The 21632-nt window shown below is 28.7% G+C and overlaps 1 protein-coding gene across 1 annotated transcript in view; it reads left to right on the forward strand.

The window, feature by feature from the left end:
* LOC142330029 (kinesin-like protein KIF19) overlaps positions 1–21632 on the forward strand; it is a 106145-nt gene that overhangs the window by 68988 nt on the left and 15525 nt on the right. The window contains exons 4-11 of the mRNA XM_075375042.1: positions 17–127; positions 2343–2540; positions 7088–7240; positions 10679–10888; positions 12161–12255; positions 14590–14755; positions 16436–16653; positions 20129–20319. Coding sequence (XP_075231157.1) covers positions 17–127; positions 2343–2540; positions 7088–7240; positions 10679–10888; positions 12161–12255; positions 14590–14755; positions 16436–16653; positions 20129–20319 — 1342 coding nt within the window. The remainder of the gene's footprint in view (positions 1–16; positions 128–2342; positions 2541–7087; positions 7241–10678; positions 10889–12160; positions 12256–14589; positions 14756–16435; positions 16654–20128; positions 20320–21632) is intronic.

A 21632-nucleotide genomic window follows, 5' to 3' on the forward strand; every position in this document is an offset into this window, starting at 1 on the left:
TTTTTTTTCTTTACAGACAGTAGTCTTGGATGAATCAGAACTAGGGAAGAAGGATGTGTTACGCCAAAATCGCAACAGTCAAAGGCAGTTCATTTATGATGTTGTATTTGATGAAGACTCAACTCAGGTGATACTGAATCTTTGTAGCATTTTTTTATTTGTTATCTTTGTAGCATTTTTTTATTTGTTATCTTTGTAGCATTTGTTTGTTATCTTTAATGTAAATGAATTTTTATGTTTGACATTTATATTCACTTCTTATATTCTTGATTAATAATTCATTATATTTTTTCTATAAAATTATTAAAAACATTTCAAAAATACCCATTTTATATTTTTAAAAAGCAATTATTTTTTTTTTTAATTTTATTTTAGAAATGCTGCTACAATTTGTTGTTTTCACCTCTTATAATTCTCTAGATTCAGACTTTTATTTTCCACAATAATTCTGATAACAATTTTTTACAATTATTTTGATAGTTTAAACTTTTATATTTATCTCTAAAAGTTCAAGTTAGAGATGAAAAATTTATTGTTTAAACATCAGCTAATCAAACTTGCAGGGAGATAAATTTACTTATCTGTAATTCTTGTAAAATATGTTTGTTCACTTTCCACTTTTAAATGCCAACTACCTTTCCCAGATTAGTTTTATAAAAAAAAAACCCCTACTATTAAAATTATGTTGAATTATTAAAATTAAAATTATTATTAAATTTACATTGAATAAATTAGTATGAATTTTTATAAAGATTTTCTATTTGCGATTTTATGAACTCATACATTCAAGCACTTTTTCAAAAGATTTATTCCTTTAAACTGTTTCTTTGATCTAAGAATTAGATCATAGTTGTACTATGAAAATCTCAGGATTTTCCTTTACACCTGTTTTCATTACTTCAAACATTTAAATTGTAATTACTAGATAGTATCATCCAGAATCCAACAATCATTCATCTAGTCTAGCTAGACAACAGAAAAATCATTAAAAAAGACCACTATTTCAATATTATAATACTGTACTGCACAAAAATTTGAGTAGGTCTTCCAAGCCTCATTTTACAACTTCTCTTTGTATTTCCTGTTACTGTAATCATTAAAGATTACAGGTTTCTCTTTTTCCATCTTCCACTTTTGTGCTGTTACATATTTTATTTAAAATACCTTAATATTGAACGATAGAACAGGATTTGAAGTAACTAAATAAATTTATGTAAAATTAAAGTGTATTTTCCATCTGATTCATCTCTTAAATAGTCGCAGGATTATTACACCCAAGACTAGACACAGAACCGCTCTCACAAATACCATAAACATAGTTCTATGGAATCATAATACTCCATCTATTATGTCAACAAAATATACTTCTTTTGACATATCCACAGCACATGAGCAAAAAATGGAAATAAAAATATCAAAAATTGTTATAAGAAAATGTTAATAGACAGTAGTGAAGATTTACAACAGCTATTAGATGTACTCCTACCATTATAAGGTAAATCACAAATAAATTTTTATCACAAAAATTACCAAAATTTCAAACTTCAAATAAAATTTGTTATTCTGTTTATTATACAGTTACTCATTGTATTAAATGATTCACTTAAACATCAATTCGTTTAACTGGTCATTTCAACTTGTAAACATGGAAGACCTTCAACACACGAAAAAAATATGTTTGCCATTCTTTATATAAACAAAGCAAAGAAAAAAGTCTGAGAGTGTTTAAATAAAGTTTTTATTATTTACTATTTTTGATAAAGATAAATATAATTTCAATATCTAAAATAGCTATGCATTCACACAAGAATCATTTACATAAAATGAAAGTACAGAACTAAATGCACATGTCAACTGTTAAATTACATCGTCATAAGTGTAACAGAAATTGTAGAAAAATGAAGCAATACAAAAAAAAAGTTTATCTACACTAATAAACTAAGTAATAATTCAAAACTCAATAAAAATAATACAATTTTCTAAGAACAGTCTAATCAAGAGGTCCATTATTTATTTGTATTACTGTTTATTGAGTTTTCAGTTATGCTTTAAATTTTTAAAATAACGTAAAATATTTTCTGTTGCTCCATAAGTTTTTTTCTTGCAGTGAATAATCATATTTTAAACTAATTTCATTATAACTACTGCTGAAGATTGAGGATTAACCAAAATGTTCTTTATTTTTACTTCCTGTAAATAGTTTATAAGCATAGCCTCAATCACTCTATTCTCCAATAACCAGTAGCATACCTACTCTTTACATTTAATACAATCTATTTATTAACCTGTAAACAATTATTTATTATATCTATGTATTAATTATTAATATTCTTTAACATTAGGAGACAGTGTATGAGTCTACAACTAGAGGTCTAGTACGTGATGTATTACTCGGTTATAACGCTACAGTATTTGCATATGGTGCTACTGGTTCAGGAAAAACACATACCATGGTTGGTGATCCTTCACAACCTGGTATAATGGTGCGAGCTCTAAATGATCTGTTTCTAACAATTAACAATCATGGACATAAATTTACGGTAATTAACAATATTTATCTATTATTTTCATTGCATATAAAAGAATACTGTGGAATACTGTATTTTTTTAACCAAACAATGGTATTATTATAAAACGTTTCTGTAATAAATATGAAGTCAAAATAAACTAAAATAAATTTTATGTCAATATTATTGTATTTTGATGATTGGGGCAATTAACAGTTCTACAATCAGAGTAGTTGGTCTTGAATTAGATTACAACAGCACTAGAATAATAAAATGAAAATATTCCAGTCTAAATTAAGATCCCTGACAGAAATATCTCAGTGGTGCAGCAGTAACAGTTATCTGTCCCAAATCTGAATCCCAGTCACATTTTTTAATATGCTCTAAAAATCCATTTCACAGTCACATGCAAAAGCTGAAGCTTATGAAGCATAAGCTCATAAGCTTATAAAGTAAATCATTCATAAAAAAGTTAGTTAGATCATCCACATTTTGAATGCAAACACTGAATTAGAACAAGAGATAAATATTAAAAATTAAAAAACACAACTGCCAAAAAAAATTGCTGACAAATATTGCTCTTTAATAAAGGATAATTAAAGAGCACGTGGGTGACAGTTTTGTACATTTTTACTTCCTTGTACAAAGTAAAGAAAGTATTGAGATCAAAAAAATTTCAGTTTTCAAATTTCAACAGAAATATCCATTTTGACCACCCCTGAATCCTCTTTGACTAGTTTTAGTATGACGTCTGTAAGTATGTACATATGTATCTTCCATAACTCAAAAACTATTAGCCGTGAATGTTGAAATTTTGGATTTAGGACTGTTGTAACATCTAGCTGTCACCTTCCCTTTTGATTGCAATCGACTGGACCAAAGGTGTCCAAAAAAGTCCAAAATCCAACTTTTTTGGATTTTGGACTTTTTCTTAACTGCAGTAATAAGCCCTCATTGAGAGATTTTCTGCGATATAACATAAATGTTTCTTAATTTCATTGGTTACAGAGTTATAGCCAAATAAAATTTTAATTAATGAAATATTTGGATCTTACAAGGGGAAGGCACATAGGTTCAAAGCAAACTTCATCTCCTTTTTTTTATTTATTTTTATTTAAATATATTGATTTACTAATAATTATTAACCATTAATTGTAAAAAAGTTTCACAATAAATAATAATAAAAAACAAAAAGCATAAAAAAATCAGTTATTAATGAAATAACATTCTATGCACTTACTTTTAATTTAAAAAAAAAAAACATGTATATGTAATTTAATAAGCGTACAAGGAAGTCACATGGTGTCTACTTAAGATTTCTTTTTTAAATTTGTTAAATCTATTTAAACATATATATATATTTGTTAAATCTATTTAAACATATATATATATATATATATATATATATATATATATATACACACACATAAACATATTAGTATAGCCTAGACACTCTCAGTAATGTAAGGATTCCAACGCGGAGTCATACATCTAAATCAGTTCAGCTGTTAGAAGCTGCTACAGTTGAACAAACACATATATAAAGAATAACACTTATACTCCTTTTTGGGCAGTCGTATAAAAACACTGGTTACATTTATAAAATTTATCATTTGATCTATTAAATGATAAATTAAAAAAAAAAATATGTAATGAATAAGTCGTTTTTGAACAACTTGCATCTCAACGCTTCATTCTGACCGATTCGGAAATCTTGTATCTCATACGTGAGATGAGAGTTATTAAAAAACTACTCATTCATCTGAGAGATTTTTTAAAATTTATTTAAATATATATACATATTTATACAGCCTATGACACTCCTAATAAAGTAAGGATTCCAACGCAGTGTCATACATCTAAACTGGTTCAACCATTGAGCTGTTATGGTGGAACAAACAAACATACACATACATATACCCTAAATAAATTACACTCCTTTTTGGGCAGTCTTGTAATAAGTCAACTTTTAAACAGTTGTTTTAACAAATGTTTAATTTTAAAATTAAAATATAGATAAAATGTGGCTAAAAAAAGGTTTTAGATATTAATTAATTGGTAAAAACAAATTTATATTATAAAAACAAAAAAGTATTTCATTACACAATGTTCTACTTGCATTTTAATAAGAAAAGTTACACTATTTACATCTCAAATTTTTCCTGTATTGAATTCTTTATACCTGAAAATTTTAAATATTCATTAATGTTTTCCTACTGTATTATTTATTTTCAGAAATATGAAAAAACGTTTAGTTATAAAACATCTTTATAGATTTAACTAAATAAAAAATTAAAATACCTATAAAATAATTACATTATAGAAAATAATAAATGTATGAATACCTAAAAATAATGAAAATTTGTTGAAAAACAATTATGTGCTTACTTTTATTCAGATGAGTATACGTCAGATGATTTAATTTTATTGATGTATTACACATTATGTAAAAACAACAGGAGGGAGGAGGTCTTCTAAAATCTGACAGAATACAACATGGTAGAAGAAAGACCTTCCTCTACCATGAGGAAGGTCTTTTAGCTGGTCTAAAATTGCGGCTTTTAGACCAAAAGCCGCAATTTTATGCTTATGTAATTTACAAATGGGCATTCAGCTTATTAAGCACAGAAACATATGTCTGTACAAATAAATATAAGAAGAAACTGACATTTACTCAGCATATTGTGTTCTACAAAAGATAGGCCTGGTGAACTACAAAGCTCACAAATTAAAATTCATAAAAGTTTTATCATCTTAAACTTTATGGTTATTCTTCCTGAAGTATTATATGTATAAGATGCTTAATAAATGTTATTTTATTACAGTTCATAGATTATTTGCTTTTTATACTTTATTAATCGTCTCTCGGTGAATTCACACTATACAGAATAAAAAGTATCCAGTAGTTATTAGTAAAAAGTACTAAGTTAGTATAGTATAAGTAAGTTAGTACACAGTAGATCTGAAAAAGTTCCCACCTAAATTTCTGTAGTAGATACAAGTAGCGCCATCTATTGGACAACCAAGGAACTATGTAGTACGATGTCTGACAAGATGTGTACAAAATTTCATAATGTTTCGTCACTCAAGTCTCGAGTTGTATTCGGCCGCGTACGTTGTGTTCATGTGACCTTGTGCGAGCTCGCGATATGGAACAGAGAAGCGCGATAAAATTTTGTGTTCGATTTCAAAAATCTTTCGTTGAAACTTATTTTATGATACAACAAGCATTCGGTGATAAAGCCGCATCTATTACTACAACATGCAAGTGCAGTAAGACGGTAGGGAGTCGTTGGATAACGATGAACGAAGCGGGAGGCCATCAACAGCTGTTCACCACGAAAGTGCGCACTATCGAACAATTACATCACACCTTTCGAGCCATGGCAGAAGAATTGAATTCTAACAAAAAAAATGAACCGCCGAAAGATGTGTTCTCGTTTCGTTCTACACTTCTTGACCGAAGAACAAAAACAGGTCCATCTTTCTTGCGCTCAAGACTTCGTTGTTACTGCCGATAGCGACCCGAATCTTTTCCAAAAAATTGTAACTGGGGATGAAAACTTGTGCTTCATGATCCGCAAAGGAAGCGTCAATCCTCTGCTTTGTTGACTCCTGGAGCACAAGGGCCAACGAAAGTCAGGCAGCAAAAATCAAGAGTGAAAACGATGTTGATTGCATTCTTCGACTCAAAGAGCCTCATTCGTCATGAATTTGTTCCAACGGGTCAAACCGTAAATTCTAAATTCTATTTGGAAATAACGAAACGCCTGACGCATCGCATTCGTCGAATCTAGCCCGAGTACCGGAATCCAGGTAGTTGGATTCTCTTGGACGACAATGTCCCGGCACACATGGCAACAGTATTAACACGTTATTACCCCGCAAATCAAATCCCGTCTTATCCCGCCCTCCTATTCACTCGACTTGGCTCTAACAGACTATTTTCTGTACCCGAAACTCAAGTTGAAGATGAAAGGCCGCTTTATCGGAGACATTCCGGCCATCCAAAGTACTTGCACCGAGCAGTTGAAGGCGATCTCACAAAGTGATTTCTCGAGAGCGTTTGACGGGCTCTACTGGTACTGCAACGAGTGCATAACTAGTGAAGTGTTCTATGTAGAGGGCTGATGTGAGTAAATTCAATTATCTTTAAATCTGTATTTTTATTTCATTTATTTCAGGAACTTTTCAGACATTCTGTGTATAAAGGAACTCATATTCACAAAAAAATTATGTACGATATTTTAATGCATGTTATTTATTATTAATTTCATAGCAAACAATAAATTCAGCTGTGATTATTCAAATATATAAGAAAAAATCAACTAACTACTCTCCAGTTAACTGTTTACTTTTCTTTTTATTAAAAGATTATATAATAATCTTAGTTTGATAGTAAAATATTTTATGTACATCAAATTATATTATATTATTTGTTAATTATATTAACGAAATATTAATCTTGTAGAAATTTAAATGATTTAGAAGTTAAGACAGATTTTTTAATTAGTTTATTTACAATTACTAATGACTATAGCATTAAATAATGAATAATTATCATCATTTATTAAAAACAGGTAACAATGTCTTATTTGGAAATCTACAATGAGAATATTAGAGATTTATTGAATCCAAGTTCAGGATTTTTGGATCTCAGGGAAGATACTGGTCGGAGTCGTAATATTACAGTTGCTGGGTTGACTGAAATAACAGCAAGATCAACACAAGAGGTAAGCCATCTCGGGTACTTTTCAATAGTTTCTATTAGTAAGAACTCATTATTATATTTAGGATGGCATGATTTCAAATTTCATAGTTGTTTCACTTCTGTCTTCAACATCCACAAAAGTTTAGAGATGTTTCACATGCCTAAAATATTACAATATTACTTAGTCCTACTTTCAGTGGTAACAATGATTTATAATTAATTAAAAATTATTTTGTTTTAAAAACATTTTCTTGTTTTTGATTCTGTTATACTCCATTCAACAACCCAATGACAGGGCTGATTATCTACACATTATAATTCAGTTCACAATTTTCTTTATAGCTTACATCATGGAACTTTGTTTTAGAAATTAATTCACACATAAAGCTATGACAAACAACTATTATCAATTATAATCACTATATATAAACATTGTATTTTTCACCTAATCTGCTGTGGAGTGATCAATCTCATAACTTTTAACTATATGATAATTATTATAAAAAAATAATATAATAGAATAATAATAATATAATAGATAATTATATTAAATAATTAGGAAATTCTGTTACTAGTTCAAAAAGCTACTTGCTGATATGTAACCATATAACTCTAAATACTGATGAAACCACTACACATTGTACTCTACAAGTAATATTGCAATTTTTTTTTTTTTTTTTTTTTGTCTTCAGTCATTTGACTGGTTTGATGCAGCTCTCCAAGGTTCCCTATCAGTGCTATCATTTCAGTATACCCTCTACATCCTACATCCCTAACAATTTGTTTTACATATTCCAAACGTGGCCTGCCTACACAATTTTTCCCTTCTACCTGTCCTTCCAATATTAAAGCGACTATTCCAGGATGACTTAGTATGTGGCTTATAAGTCTGTCTCTTCTTTTAGCTATATTTTTCCAAATGCTTCTTTCTTTATCTTTTTGCCGCAACACCTCTTCATTTGTCACTTTATCCACCCATCTGATTTTTAACATTCTCCTATAGCATCATATTTCAAAAGTTTCTAATCTTTTCTTCTCAGGTACTCCGATCGTCCAAGTTTCACTTCCATATAAAGCGACACTCCAAACATACACTTTCAAAAATCTTTTCCTGACATTTAAATTAATTTTTGATGTAAACAAATTATATTTCTTACTGAAGGCTCGTTTAGCTTGTGCTATTCAGCATTTTATATCGCTCCTGCTTCGTCCATCTTTAGTAATTCTACTTCCCAAATAACAAAATTCTTCTACCTCCATAATCTTTTCTCCTCCTATTTTCACATTCAGTGGTCCATCTTTGTTATTTCTACTACATTTCATTACTTTTGTTTTGTTTTTGTTTATTTTCATGCGATAGTTCTTGCGTAGGACTTCATCTATGCCGTTCATTGTTTCTTCTAAATCCTTTTTACTCTCGGCTAGAATTACTATATCATCAGCAAATCGTAGCATCTTTATCTTTTTACCTTCTACTGTTACTCCGAATATAAATTGTTCTTTAACATCATTAACTGCTAGTTCCATGTAAAGATTAAAAAGTAACGGAGATAGGGAACATCCTTGTCGGACTCCCTTTCTTATTACGGCTTCTTTCTTATGTTCTTCAATTGTTACTGTTGCTGTTTGGTTCCTGTACATGTTAGCAATTGTTCTTCTATCTCTGTATTTGAACCCTAATTTTTTTAAAATGCTGAACATTTTATTCCAGTCTACGTTATCGAATGCCTTTTCTAGGTCTATAAAACCCAAGTATGTTGGTTTGTTTTTCTTTAATCTTCCTTCTACTATTAATCTGAGGCCTAAAATTGCTTCCTTTGTCCCTATACTTTTCCTGAAACCAAATTGGTCTTCTCCTAACACTTCCTCCACTCTCCTCTCAATTCTTCTGTATAGAATTCTAGTTAAGATTTTTGATGCATGACTAGTTAAACTAATTTTTCTGTATTCTTCACATTTATCTGCACCTGCTTTCTTTGGTATCATTACTATAACACTTTTTTTGAAGTCTGACGGAAATTCCCCTTTTTCATAAATATTACACACCAGTTTTTATAATCTATCAATCGCTTCCTCACCTGCACTGCGCAGTAATTCTACAGGTATTCCGTCTATTCCAGAAGCCTTTCTGCCATTTAAATCTTTTAATGCTCTCTTAAATTCAGATCTCAGTATTGTTTCTCCCATTTCATCCTCCTCAACTTCCTCTTCTTCCTCTATAACACCATTTTCTAATTCATTTCCTCCGTATAACTCTTCAATATATTCCACCCATCTATCGACTTTACCTTTCGTATTATATATTGGTGTACCATCTTTGTTTAACACATTATTAGATTTTAATTTATGTACCCCAAAATTTTCCTTAACTTTCCTGTATGCTCCGTCTATTTTACCGATGTTCATTTCTCTTTCCACTTCTGAACACTTTTCTTTAATCCACTCTTCTTTTGCCAGTTTGCACTTCCTGTTTATAGCATTTCTTAATTGTCGATAGTTCCTTTTACTTTCTTCATCACTAGCATTCTTATATTTTCTAGGTTCATCCATCAGCTGCAATATATCGTCTGAACCCCAAGGTTTTCTACCAGTTCTCTTTATTCCGCCTAAGTTTGCTTCTGCTGATTTAAGAATTTCCTTTTTAACATTCTCCCTTTCTTCTTCTACATTTTCTACCCTTATCTTTTTTATTCAGACTTCTTGCGATGTCCTCCTCAAAAATCTTCTTTACCTCCTCTTCCTCAAGCTTCTCTAAATTCCACCGATTCATCTGACACCTTTTCTTCAGGTTTTTAAACCCCAATCTACATTTCATTATCACCAAATTATGGTCGCTATCAATGTCTGCTCCAGGGTAAGTTTTGCAGTCAACGAGTTGATTTCTAAATCTTTGCTTAACCATGATATAAATCTATCTGATACCTTGCAGTATCGCCTGCCTTTTTCCAAGTGTATATTCTTCTATTATGATTTTTAAATTGGGTGTTGGCAATTACTAAATTATACTTCATGCAAAACTCTATAAGTTCTATTTCACTAATTTCCTATATTTTCACTAATTTCCTATTGCAAATTACACAGATAAAATTCCCATTAAATGGTAGCATTTCTGTTGCCCATAGTGTGAAATTTCTTTGGTTTTTTGTTAAATGATAAACTCTAATGGGATAATCAAATTAAATTTATCTGACAAACAAACAATTTTTTGCTCTGAAGACTTAATAAAATGCTAAAGAGACTGTTTCACTTGTAAAATTGATTATCACCTTAATTTAAGTGGGTTTGACAATTGAAATGTTACAGTATACTCACCTTAAAGAAGGAGAAGGCAATGAGTTAGATCTCACTTTCATTAATAATCATTCCTACAGCATTTTCTATGGTGACTGTCTCATTTCAGATCATCTACACCAATTATGGTTTTGAGACCTAACATTTATACATTTTTTTTTTGTTTCAGGTTATGAATTTGTTACAAAAAGGTAATAGAGAAAGGTCGGTTGAACCAACTGCAGCCAACAAAACATCATCACGAAGTCACGCATTATTAAGTGTAACAGTAAAACGATCAGCCCCAATACAAAATCAAGATAAATATCAAAATAGAACATGTCAAGGAAGATTATACATGTTAGATTTGGCTGGTTCTGAACGAGCTTCACAAACTAAGGTATTTTAACAACTAAAATAATATAGTAAAAAAATGCTTTATTAGAATATTTTTCATTTTCATCAAACTATTCAATTAAAACCTCAGCTAGGTTCTTTTTCTGTGAGTTTTGCTTTCCCTATAAGCAATAGAACTGATTGAATTAAATTATAGGAAACATGGCTTTAACTTGTAGGTGTATCAGTTACTAGTTGAAATCTTTGTCCAATCCTCTGGCATAGAAAATGGAAACAAGCCAACAGACAAAGCAACCACAACTACTTACTTACACTAAGGAATTAGGAAGTATCTGTTTCATTGACTATAGCATCCTCAGTCTTGTAAAAATGACTGAAGGTATGAATGTAAGAATGAAGGGATAAAAACTATGGAGATAATAAGTCGAGGAAAAAGGGTGATCAATCTGTTGAGGGAATAGGAATCCCCCTTAGGAATCAAGATTTTTTATTACATTACAAAAACCTAAAGAACTAGTATGGCTAAAGAAACTGAAATAGCTCAGATCATTTATCATGTCAACCTATGATCATTCATGTAATCCTACAGAACAGAGAACAGAAGAAACATTGACATTTTTAAATATATAAAAGTTTTGAATTTTACAAATTAGACTAAAAGTTCCAAAAAATCACTTTTTATTCCTGGAACACAAAAAATATAAATGTCCTAAGTAGAGAAAGTAAACATTACACTTCAAAAATATTTTAGAATAGCTCTAAGAAAGAACTGGTCAAGACTTAACAATTAACCAAAATCTATTTTTATCTACTACCTAATTGTAATAAATGTATTACCGATTAGTTAATATGTATGAATCATTGTAATAGCTAAAGAAGCAATGAAAAAATAGTCTAAACTTCAAGGAAAACTAAAAAGGACAAAACTAATTGAGATTTAAATTTGATTTAGCTAATTAGTTTCATATTATAATTTATGGATAATAAAATAAGGGAACTAACCCAAACTGAATTAAATTAGACATCCATAATAATCTAAATAGATTTTAAGTTCTTTTTCAATATATTTACTGCTAAATCGTTCAAACAATAATTACCATTTTCTTTCTTTAAATATTTCATTATAGTTCACTCTAGTTTAAAAATGTCTCAAGCGGTCTTGTACACAAAACAAAACACTTCAGTTAATTTGACACGTTTAGATTTTTGATTTTGATTAATATTCTCATTTACTTAAAAATATAATTTACTTATTTATCAAATATGAAAATTTAATATAAACTTTTAATTTTTCTTTTTGTTTTTTGTTGCGCAGAATCGTGGTAAGAGATTATTGGAGGGAGCACACATCAATAGGTCATTACTTGCATTGGGAAACTGTATTAATGCTCTTAGTGGTGGAGGAACAAGGTAGTGATTTCTGCTGACAATGGATGATTATTTACATTAGTAGAGAACACAAAATATCAGTAATTAGATTTAAATATATTATAGCTGTTTATGATAAGAAGTTAAAAACTTTCTTCTAATTGTATAAAGCAAATTGATCAAACATATTACATATTATTAAACCAAATAATTAACCTTTTGTACCAACTAACTAACTTACTAATTATCTGCCATTCTTTCTCACCTAGTTCTTAATGTACTGCCAACAGAATAATTTAAAGATAAACACAGTTTATTTCTACGGTTATTGACGCAAACTGTACATCATATTTTCAACAAAAAAAAGTGTTATTTTTATATTCAAACGTGTGTGTTGAATTGCTTCATTGATAGTTTTATCAAACACATAATAAATTGATTTGTTACAAAGATCTTTGTAAAAATGTTATGTAATACACAGTATGTCAATTAAATAACAAGATTTAGTCCGTACTGTTTTAGTTACTGACATGTTAAGACAAACAAATAATAGTTTAATCCATTGGAATGTTCTCTTTTCAATGAGTCCCAGGTCAAACTACATGAACTACATGCTGGGACTTGTATAAAAAACAGTAGCAGTATTACACAGCTTGTCATCAAAAAATTAAAACAAAACACAACATTTTACTTTAAATACGAAGGAGTATTATGAAAATATTTAATGATTTTAAAAAACATTTACAGAGTTACCACAGTGGTTTTCTCAGTTTGCTAAGGACATGAATCATTAGAAGATTCAAATTACCAATCCTCAACTGAACATCAGCAATTGTTGAAAAGATGGAAAAAAATTGTGCATTAAAACTGATCAATTTTTTGAGGTTTTTAACTTATAACAAGTTTTGTGAATTGATCAGTTGCCTAATATGGAATCCATACAAATTATTACTGCTTATGAAAGTTGCATATTTCATTACAATCCTAAAACAAAACAACAGAGTTCAGAATGGTGTTCAACATCCTTTACTGATCAGGATAAAGTGGACTCTGAAAAATCACAAGTAAAAACAACATTTTTGTTTTCAGTTTCAAAGAAATTTTTCATTGGTGATTGATTTCGTTAAGGACCCCATTAAAAAAGTTCTAAGAGTATTCCAGAGGCTGTGGAATTAAATTTCTTAAGTTTGAATCCAAAAATAGATTGTTGTCATGTGATAACCACCTGCTCATTTTGTCAAAAGTCAAGCATTTTTGGAATAAAAAGGGATTATTCATCAATTCCTCTATTCTCCAGAGCTAGCCACTACAGAATACATTTTGTTCTCAAAAATCAGGAATGAAATGTAAGATCCCAGCTGTGGTGACCGACCAGTTGAAAACAGTACTAGAAGTTTCCAAAAGTTATAATGAAGATGTAAACAATGTGTGAAAATCAAGGAAATTACTTAAAAAACTATAACTTTTTTTATAAGCTTTTCTTGTAGTTGCATCAGTCTCATTTTATTGGTACGGTGACGTAAATTCTTGGAAACATTAATATACAAAAAAACATTTTTTTTTGTATAAGTATAATTGTTTATACACTTAAACATTACTTATAATAGTAATGAAACCTATTAAACAGAAAGGGAGAAAAATTCTTTTGAGAATCATGTAAAAATCTCTTTCTTAACCATTAATACATTTCAATGCATAAAATACAGTTCTTTTATTTAAAAATATTTACCGAGACATCTAGCACCATTCGCAGCAAACTCAAGTTTTTGTATTAATATGGATACTTTCACTGATCTCAATTTTTATTTCTCTGGGTATATATCAACAGTTTATAACCAGCAGAGTTATTTACCATAATATATTTTATAAAAACATAAAGTATATGTTAAAATATTTTACATAAGAAAATTATGTAAAACATTAAAGTACCCAATTCTACTGAAAATCTTTTTCAGAAAATACGAGTATCATCAATAATTCCCATTAATTCTGGTAAATTACATCCCTTACAACCCGATGGTTTTGCAAAAACCAAATGAAAAATAAGAATAAAATACCAACTACTAAAACAACAGTTAATAAACCAGTGCTGTGGATTTTGGAACAACACTTGGTGAATTTTCACTGCATACTGATATTTATCAGGTTTTAATCATCACAACAATCATTGCTATAAATTAATATAATAATGTTTTTTTTTTCATGGAACACTTTTAATCGCATTGTATTTCTCAAATTTTCTAGTTGAAAACAGAAAAGAAACTCGTAGAGAAAAGAAAAATGTTCACACATAGTTTATTAAACAAAAAAGGGAACACAATTTTTTTTTTAACTAATAGTAGAATAAATAAAATTTAATTTATATTTTATGTTCAGGTATGTAAATTATAGAGATTCAAAGTTGACAAGATTACTAAGAGAAGCTTTAAGTGGTAACTGTAGAACTGTAATGATTGCTCATGTATCACCAGCATCAACACATAAAGAAGAAACACGCAATACATTAATATATGCTGCCAGAGCCAGTGGAATATCACATAAGGTACTTGTCTAAAAAGTAAATAAATGTAATAATGTATTATAAAATATATTTTTCTAAAAGAAACAATTTTACTTTAAGATATTAATGAAAAAAATGGTAAGTCTTACTTTCAAACATAATTTTTTTATTAGTAAGACTTCAAGAACTGTATGAATAGTAAATGATCAAAAGAACTTAAAAAGAAAGAAAAAATTTCCAAAATAAAATGAACCCAAAACTGTAATCTATCACCACACACTGATGCACTCTCAAGCTGACTTAATAAAATAATATCTAGTGTAAGCAGCCCAGCTTCCCTACTGAAAATACGCAGTGAATGAAATACATTGTTTTGTTACATAAATGAGTAAATTAATTTGTTTCTTACACTATCTTTCCTAGTTTTTTACAAAGCTATGATGTGTATAAAGCACCACCAGATGTATAAGAAGTGTCAGTGTACTTTCTTTTAGAGTAATGATGTTAACCACATGCTGCTCTCTGTAATAGAGATTAAGGTATAATATGGAACGTTTTTTTTGTTCTTTTTTCTTTTAACCTCCAGGACCACCGTTTTGCTTCAGAGGATGATATGAATGACAAGTAGCGTGTGAAAATGCCATGCCTGACCGAGATTTGAACCCCAGACCTCCAGATGAAAGGCTGAGACGCGACCACTCACGACACGGAGGCCAGCTTTAATTATGGAATTGAATGAAACTTACAGTTCAGTGGACTCTCTGGTATGAAATAAAATAACTGGCTCAGTGAAGAAGTAATTGGGAAGCTTATTTCACTTTTCACCTTCCCTAATATGCCTAATAAGAAAATTTTAAGCATGAGTAGGCCATATTCAAGGGTGACTTGTGTTTCATCTCAGAGCACCTTCAACAGTTAGGTTACTTCACTTACAAAGTAAACTTATTTTCAGTAAAAGGTACAACTGACAAAAAAATTAAAAAAACAGCTAGCAAATAAATCTAATACTCTTGATACTCCTTGATTTTTATAAAACTTCAAAGTAAGGCAATAATTTAAAAAAAAACTGTTTAATGTAAATGTATGAACAGAGAAATAAATATAAAGAATATTCACATTCTTTATAAAGACAATTTTTTAATTGAACCTAATAAACAGTTATATTTCTATTAAAAAAAAAAAAATGGAGATAAGAAAATAATATACAGATATCTGCATGTCTAAAAAATATTTCCTGTTGCTCTTTATTAAGTTAATATTATTTAATAATGCCTCAAGTAAAACATTCAAAGTTTTCTAAAATGATTCAGTTTGAATAATAAATATTGTAATACAACATAAATAGATTTTTTGTTAATAAATAATGTTGTCCAGACAAACACTGATTTTTTATTCTCTTTATCTGAACATTGACCTGTGATGCCTTGAAAAAAAATATTTATATATTATACAATCAATTACAACATTTCCTCACACAATAACTTAAATTTGCTGAATGAAGAAAACTGAAAGTTTCATTCATTCATTCATCACTAAAATTATAGAAGAAAAAGCCTTTGAAAGTAATTCTATACTGAAAATCAGTATGTATATTATGTTCCACATTAATCCCATGATCCATTCAAGCAACTGAAATAGTATAAGCATACTATTAAATTTTTTAATTTCCAAAATCTAACTTTAATTATTAAATCACCAGTAAAACTATTTTTGTTACAACAGGTAGAAAGAAATGTACTGGATGTATCATTCCATGTTTCTCAATATCGTAATATAATTCAAGATTTAAGAGGTGAAATATCACGCTTAAGAGCAAAAATGGCTGAAGATCGACCACAGTCTGGTGATTACAAAAGGATAGGAGGGAAAACAGCAAGTCATAATGTTAAACAACTACGAGAATTAATCGTTTCAACATTTAGAGAACAAATGAAACTGAGGTAAATTTATTCTCTTAGCAATAAAATGTAAAAGTTTTCTATTAAATGGAAAAATATAGCTAAAATGTAAGTTTCTGTAACCGACATATTTTTCTTATTACAAGTGACTGAAAAAATTAACTTACTCATTTCATCCTCTATTAGGGGCTATGGATGAACTGTTAAACTTATCAGTTACTTGTGCACATCACAACTGTAGGGGTAGGTGAGAGATTTTTAAGGAAGAAGCTTGCTGTCTGCAGAGAGCTCTTTAGTTCTAGAGGAAAATATTTCCTTTTCTCAAGGAAAATGAAATGAGAACACTTGTTGCTGCATATATTTGGTTTGGATGATGCAAAGTTATTGATTAGCAATGTGCTGTTCACATTTTGGGTAAAGATATTGAATCTTGAGATCAGGGATGGATGGATGCCGACTCTCTTGAAAGAGTCTAAATGCACTCCTTTGAACAGGATTATTAATCTTATTTCAAACTCACTTTATGAGGTGAAGTGGTCCTGTCTCAACATTCACCCCATTCCTTCCATCTTCTTTTCTTCTTTGCTAGTGTTCTGAGGGTTTTGGTAAACTCTCACTAAATAGATGGTGAGAATATGAGGGCCTTTAAGGTTACTCCATCCTCTACATTTATGAGATTTGGTCTAGGCAGCACTGCCTATAGAAGTGCTGCCCTGACCTATACTAAGTTTTGTATGTAATGTCTGAATAAAAAGCTAAATCTGGGGCTGAGGTACTAATTGCAAAACCCAAGCCTACTTATCCCTCTTAATCCTTATAAACTATGTCATTTTTCATTTGCAGTTTAAAAGCGCATTAATTAGATGGATTATATCTAATTTTATAAATGGATGTGCTTCTTTGCTTTCTTTACAATGTGCTTCTCAGGTGTACTTTACCATTGCTATAGTGTATTTAAAATCTAAAGGTGGGTCCTTCCTAAAAGCTGTATCTACTCCACTCCTATAACCCACCATGCAAAACACATACTACTGGTTGCCTTAAAAGTAAGACCTCCAATTGATAAAGACTTGTATTTATTATTATTTTTTTATTATTGTTTATTCATTTAGTTTTGCTGTTATTTATTTATCTAAATCTGTCATTTAATTATAAATTATTTATTTCATCTGTTATTTATTTATTTTACTGTATTTATATTTATTTGAGCTACTGTATAAATTATTTTGTATGAAATCATTTTATGTTTTACATTAATAAATTATGGTACAAATTAACGTTTTAATAAAATTAATTTTATGTTTATTATAGTATGAACTTAATATTTTTGTAGTATTCATATATTTTTTAATAATAAATTTAATAATGATTATAATTAATAAATGATTTAATAATGATTATAAAAGTAATGTTACTTTTACTTACATTTCTTTAACACTTTATTTATTTATGATTTTTTTTGTACAATTTAATATTTTTATTTTGTAGTTTTGTAGGCCTACAAAGCTCAAAAGAATACTGTTATTGGTGCGTACGTGCTATTATGAAATAATTTTCATAAATAATTATGCAATCAAAGAAAATCCTAACATTATAGCCTATAATAAATAAACAACTTATTTAATATACTTCTGTAATACGTCATTCTTATGTCTATTTATAGAAAAACCTTAATTCAACATACTTGAAAAAACATATACTTTCAAGAAATAAATAAATTACTTCATATACAATTTGAACAAAATATTAAGGTATAATTTTATTTTTTAATAGCAAATTACCATAACATATTTCATTACTACAATAATGATGTTATAATTAGATATGGATTAATTAATTAGATATAATTAATTTGCAAATCATTGCAAATTAACTGATATGACTTTTGGAATACATTACTTTGGCTGCTGGTGTGAGAAGATGCTGAGTGATGTTAAGAACAGTGGAGGGGATGTCATAGCATACTACGGACGCACGCTTCAGATATTACATACACTATAATTGTGTGGATGATATTCTCATTTAAGCTAACAGTAATATTCCTGCAACCCTTAGCATAAATTTTTTTTTAATTCTTTATAGGATACCAAATTATTTCACTTTGAAACATCTTAATCAATCGCTAAGTTTACTATAAGTTAAATTTTATTATAATACTGCAATCTAAAATATATTACAACTTGGGATTACATGAGTCAGACTGAATTTTCATAATATGAAAATGGGCAGGTCTTTATGAGATGCCAATAAATGTGATTCATGTTAACTTATAAAATTAAGTAAAGTAAAAATTCTGACAAGTGCAAGAGTTTAAATTTATAGGTCTGAAACATTTCTTTTAAAGTAATTTTCTTCCTAAAAAAAGCAACATTCACTTGTTTCAAACCAAAAAACAATTACTTTTGCATTAGATACAGAACAATTTAGCCTACAATAATCCATTCTTGCAGATGAAACATAATAGGAATTTTAACTTCTATTTTAAATAAATTACTTATAATCTAAAAGATTTTTCCGATGATTTTATTTTAATTTAAATTAAAATGTTTCCTTTTACATGAAAAATACTGTGTTGTTCATGAGTTTTTAAAAAACATTAATCTGATAAACCTAAATAAAAAAAGATGGAACAGCAAGGTTACCATTTCAAAATAATGTATAAAAATAAATTATGTTTACGCAATCTACAATTATGTAATCTGAATAAAGTATTTTCCTTGGCTACTTCAGATAGAGAATTCAAATTCTCCTTAGTTTGCATCAGATATTATTATCCATCCACATTGTATCTTTGACAAGATAATTTTAAGCCTGTGTAATATTAATTTCCTGTTATTTTCATTACCACACTTGAAAGCACATAAATTCATGGCTGCTGATTGCAAATATTTGACAAAAAGTCAAACAGTAGAAATTACAACCCATTCATCCATTGCAAAGTTTAAATTCCTTTGATGAATCATCATAAACAATCTGCCTGACTTTGCAGTAAAACTTATTAAAATTAATTTATTATTAAGAAAGAGTTGAAGGCCTCTTCAAAATTTAAAAAATATATATATTTTTGACAAACTTATTGTAAATAACAGAAGTTTTAATTTGAATATCAAAATCAAATTTACCTACAATCATTGCAATAGTATAATTCAGTTGTAAGCAATGATAACAACAAATAAAATATATTTGCAAATAATTTACAGAGATCATGAAATGGGGGAAATGGTGAAATGGAAAAGGGGAAAGGGAACATGGTAAAAATGAATGTGGGAAAAAGGAAAATGGGAAAGTAAAGGGGAAAGGAAAAAGGTAGAAAGGGGAAAAGGAAAAGGTTACTTTTTGTGAAGTTCTGTAATGTTTCATTTTGTCATGTTCTGTAATGTTTTATCAAACTTTCAATTGTGTTCATTTAATCTATACATATATATATTGAATTTTTTAAAATAAATAATTATGCTTCATTTGACTACAAAAAAAATTATTTTAATACTACAAATATTTTTTTATTTTTAAATTTTAGGAGAAGACTGATGGATATTGATGGACATCTATTGTCTTTAGGTGTAGAAGCTGAAAGGCAACATCAGATTATCAGCCATTGGGAGTCACAACATAATCGTTTGTATCACAGACATAATAGACCAAATGACAATGAAAATTCCTTATACCATTCAACGTATCATTCACCAAGAGATGAACCTCATTATAATGGTAAAAATGTCAAAAACAATTTTATTAACTTCAAGATTATGATCGATGACAACACTCTCTGATTTTTTAATTTAAGTCCATACCTTATATATTACAAAAACTATAAAAGGAAAATATTATATAAAGAAGTCATTAAAATAATGTAAACAACCAACCATAATAGTAAAAAATATAAAAATAAAGTATTAGAAAATGAACCATTTCATTACCTTTCAAGAATCTAGTTCAATCATAAAATTCTAGTTTCAATTTTTCATTTCCTTTAAACAAAAAGATGATAGATGTACAATATTTACTTTCCTTCTTTGATAGCAAATGCAGCTCACCTCTATTAAGAGACATTTTAAAATAATATTTTCACATATTTTGGTTTTCTGCAACATGCTTTCTTTAGAATAAACCTATAACAAAATTATACAATCAAAAAATGTTTTAAAGATTAAGAGATAAAATTCTTGCCTACTATCATTAATTTAAGACACAAGTTTTCTCTGATTGTAGGATTTAAAAACACATATGAAAACTTCAGTGTCCTTATTCCCTGGCTGCTTCATATAATAAAAACAGCTTTTGAATATTAAAAAAATATGACCACTTGACTAACCTGGCAAATTACTGTCCTTTCTTCCTTATCAAATACAATTAATAATTGGATCAAAGTTCATTTCCATTTGAAGTTAAAGGTAATTTTGGTTGGACTTGTATGCTCATGTTTCAAATTTAATTTTACCATTAAGGATAATTAAGAGCATTGTTATCAAATATGATAGTATTGTCAGTTTGATTACTTGCAAGACCAACAGTTGAACTCTAATTTGACTAACAGACTGTTTTGAGACGGTATAATCTAAAATTAATAAAAAAAAATAAAAATAAAATTGATATATGATTGGTCTGAATAATTTTAATATGAATGTATTACATATATGTAGCAAATTAGAAAGTTTATCAGTGTATCTGAAATATATTTTATATTAAGATGATAAAAATACAAAAAATAAATAAATACTTTAAAAGCACCTTCCACTACCAAATGTAGAATTGTTCATTTTCTTCCCTCAAAACTACTAATTTATAATAAAAGTGAGGAAAATTAAAGAAGTAATTAAAAAAAAATAATAAACCTGTTTACACCAATTGAAAAAGTATGTAATGTTATAGACAAAACACTGAAATGAAAATAAAGTAAGCCACAAAGAAACCTACTGTATAAATAACTCAAAATTCCTGAGGTTTCAGAGTAATGGGCAACACTTAAATCTCATTTTCTCTGATATTCACGACATATGGTGCTTGTTAATCATGAGATTGTT

Source organism: Lycorma delicatula, chromosome 9 (assembly GCF_047948215.1).
Source record: "Lycorma delicatula isolate Av1 chromosome 9, ASM4794821v1, whole genome shotgun sequence".
NCBI lineage: Eukaryota > Metazoa > Arthropoda > Insecta > Hemiptera > Fulgoridae > Lycorma > Lycorma delicatula.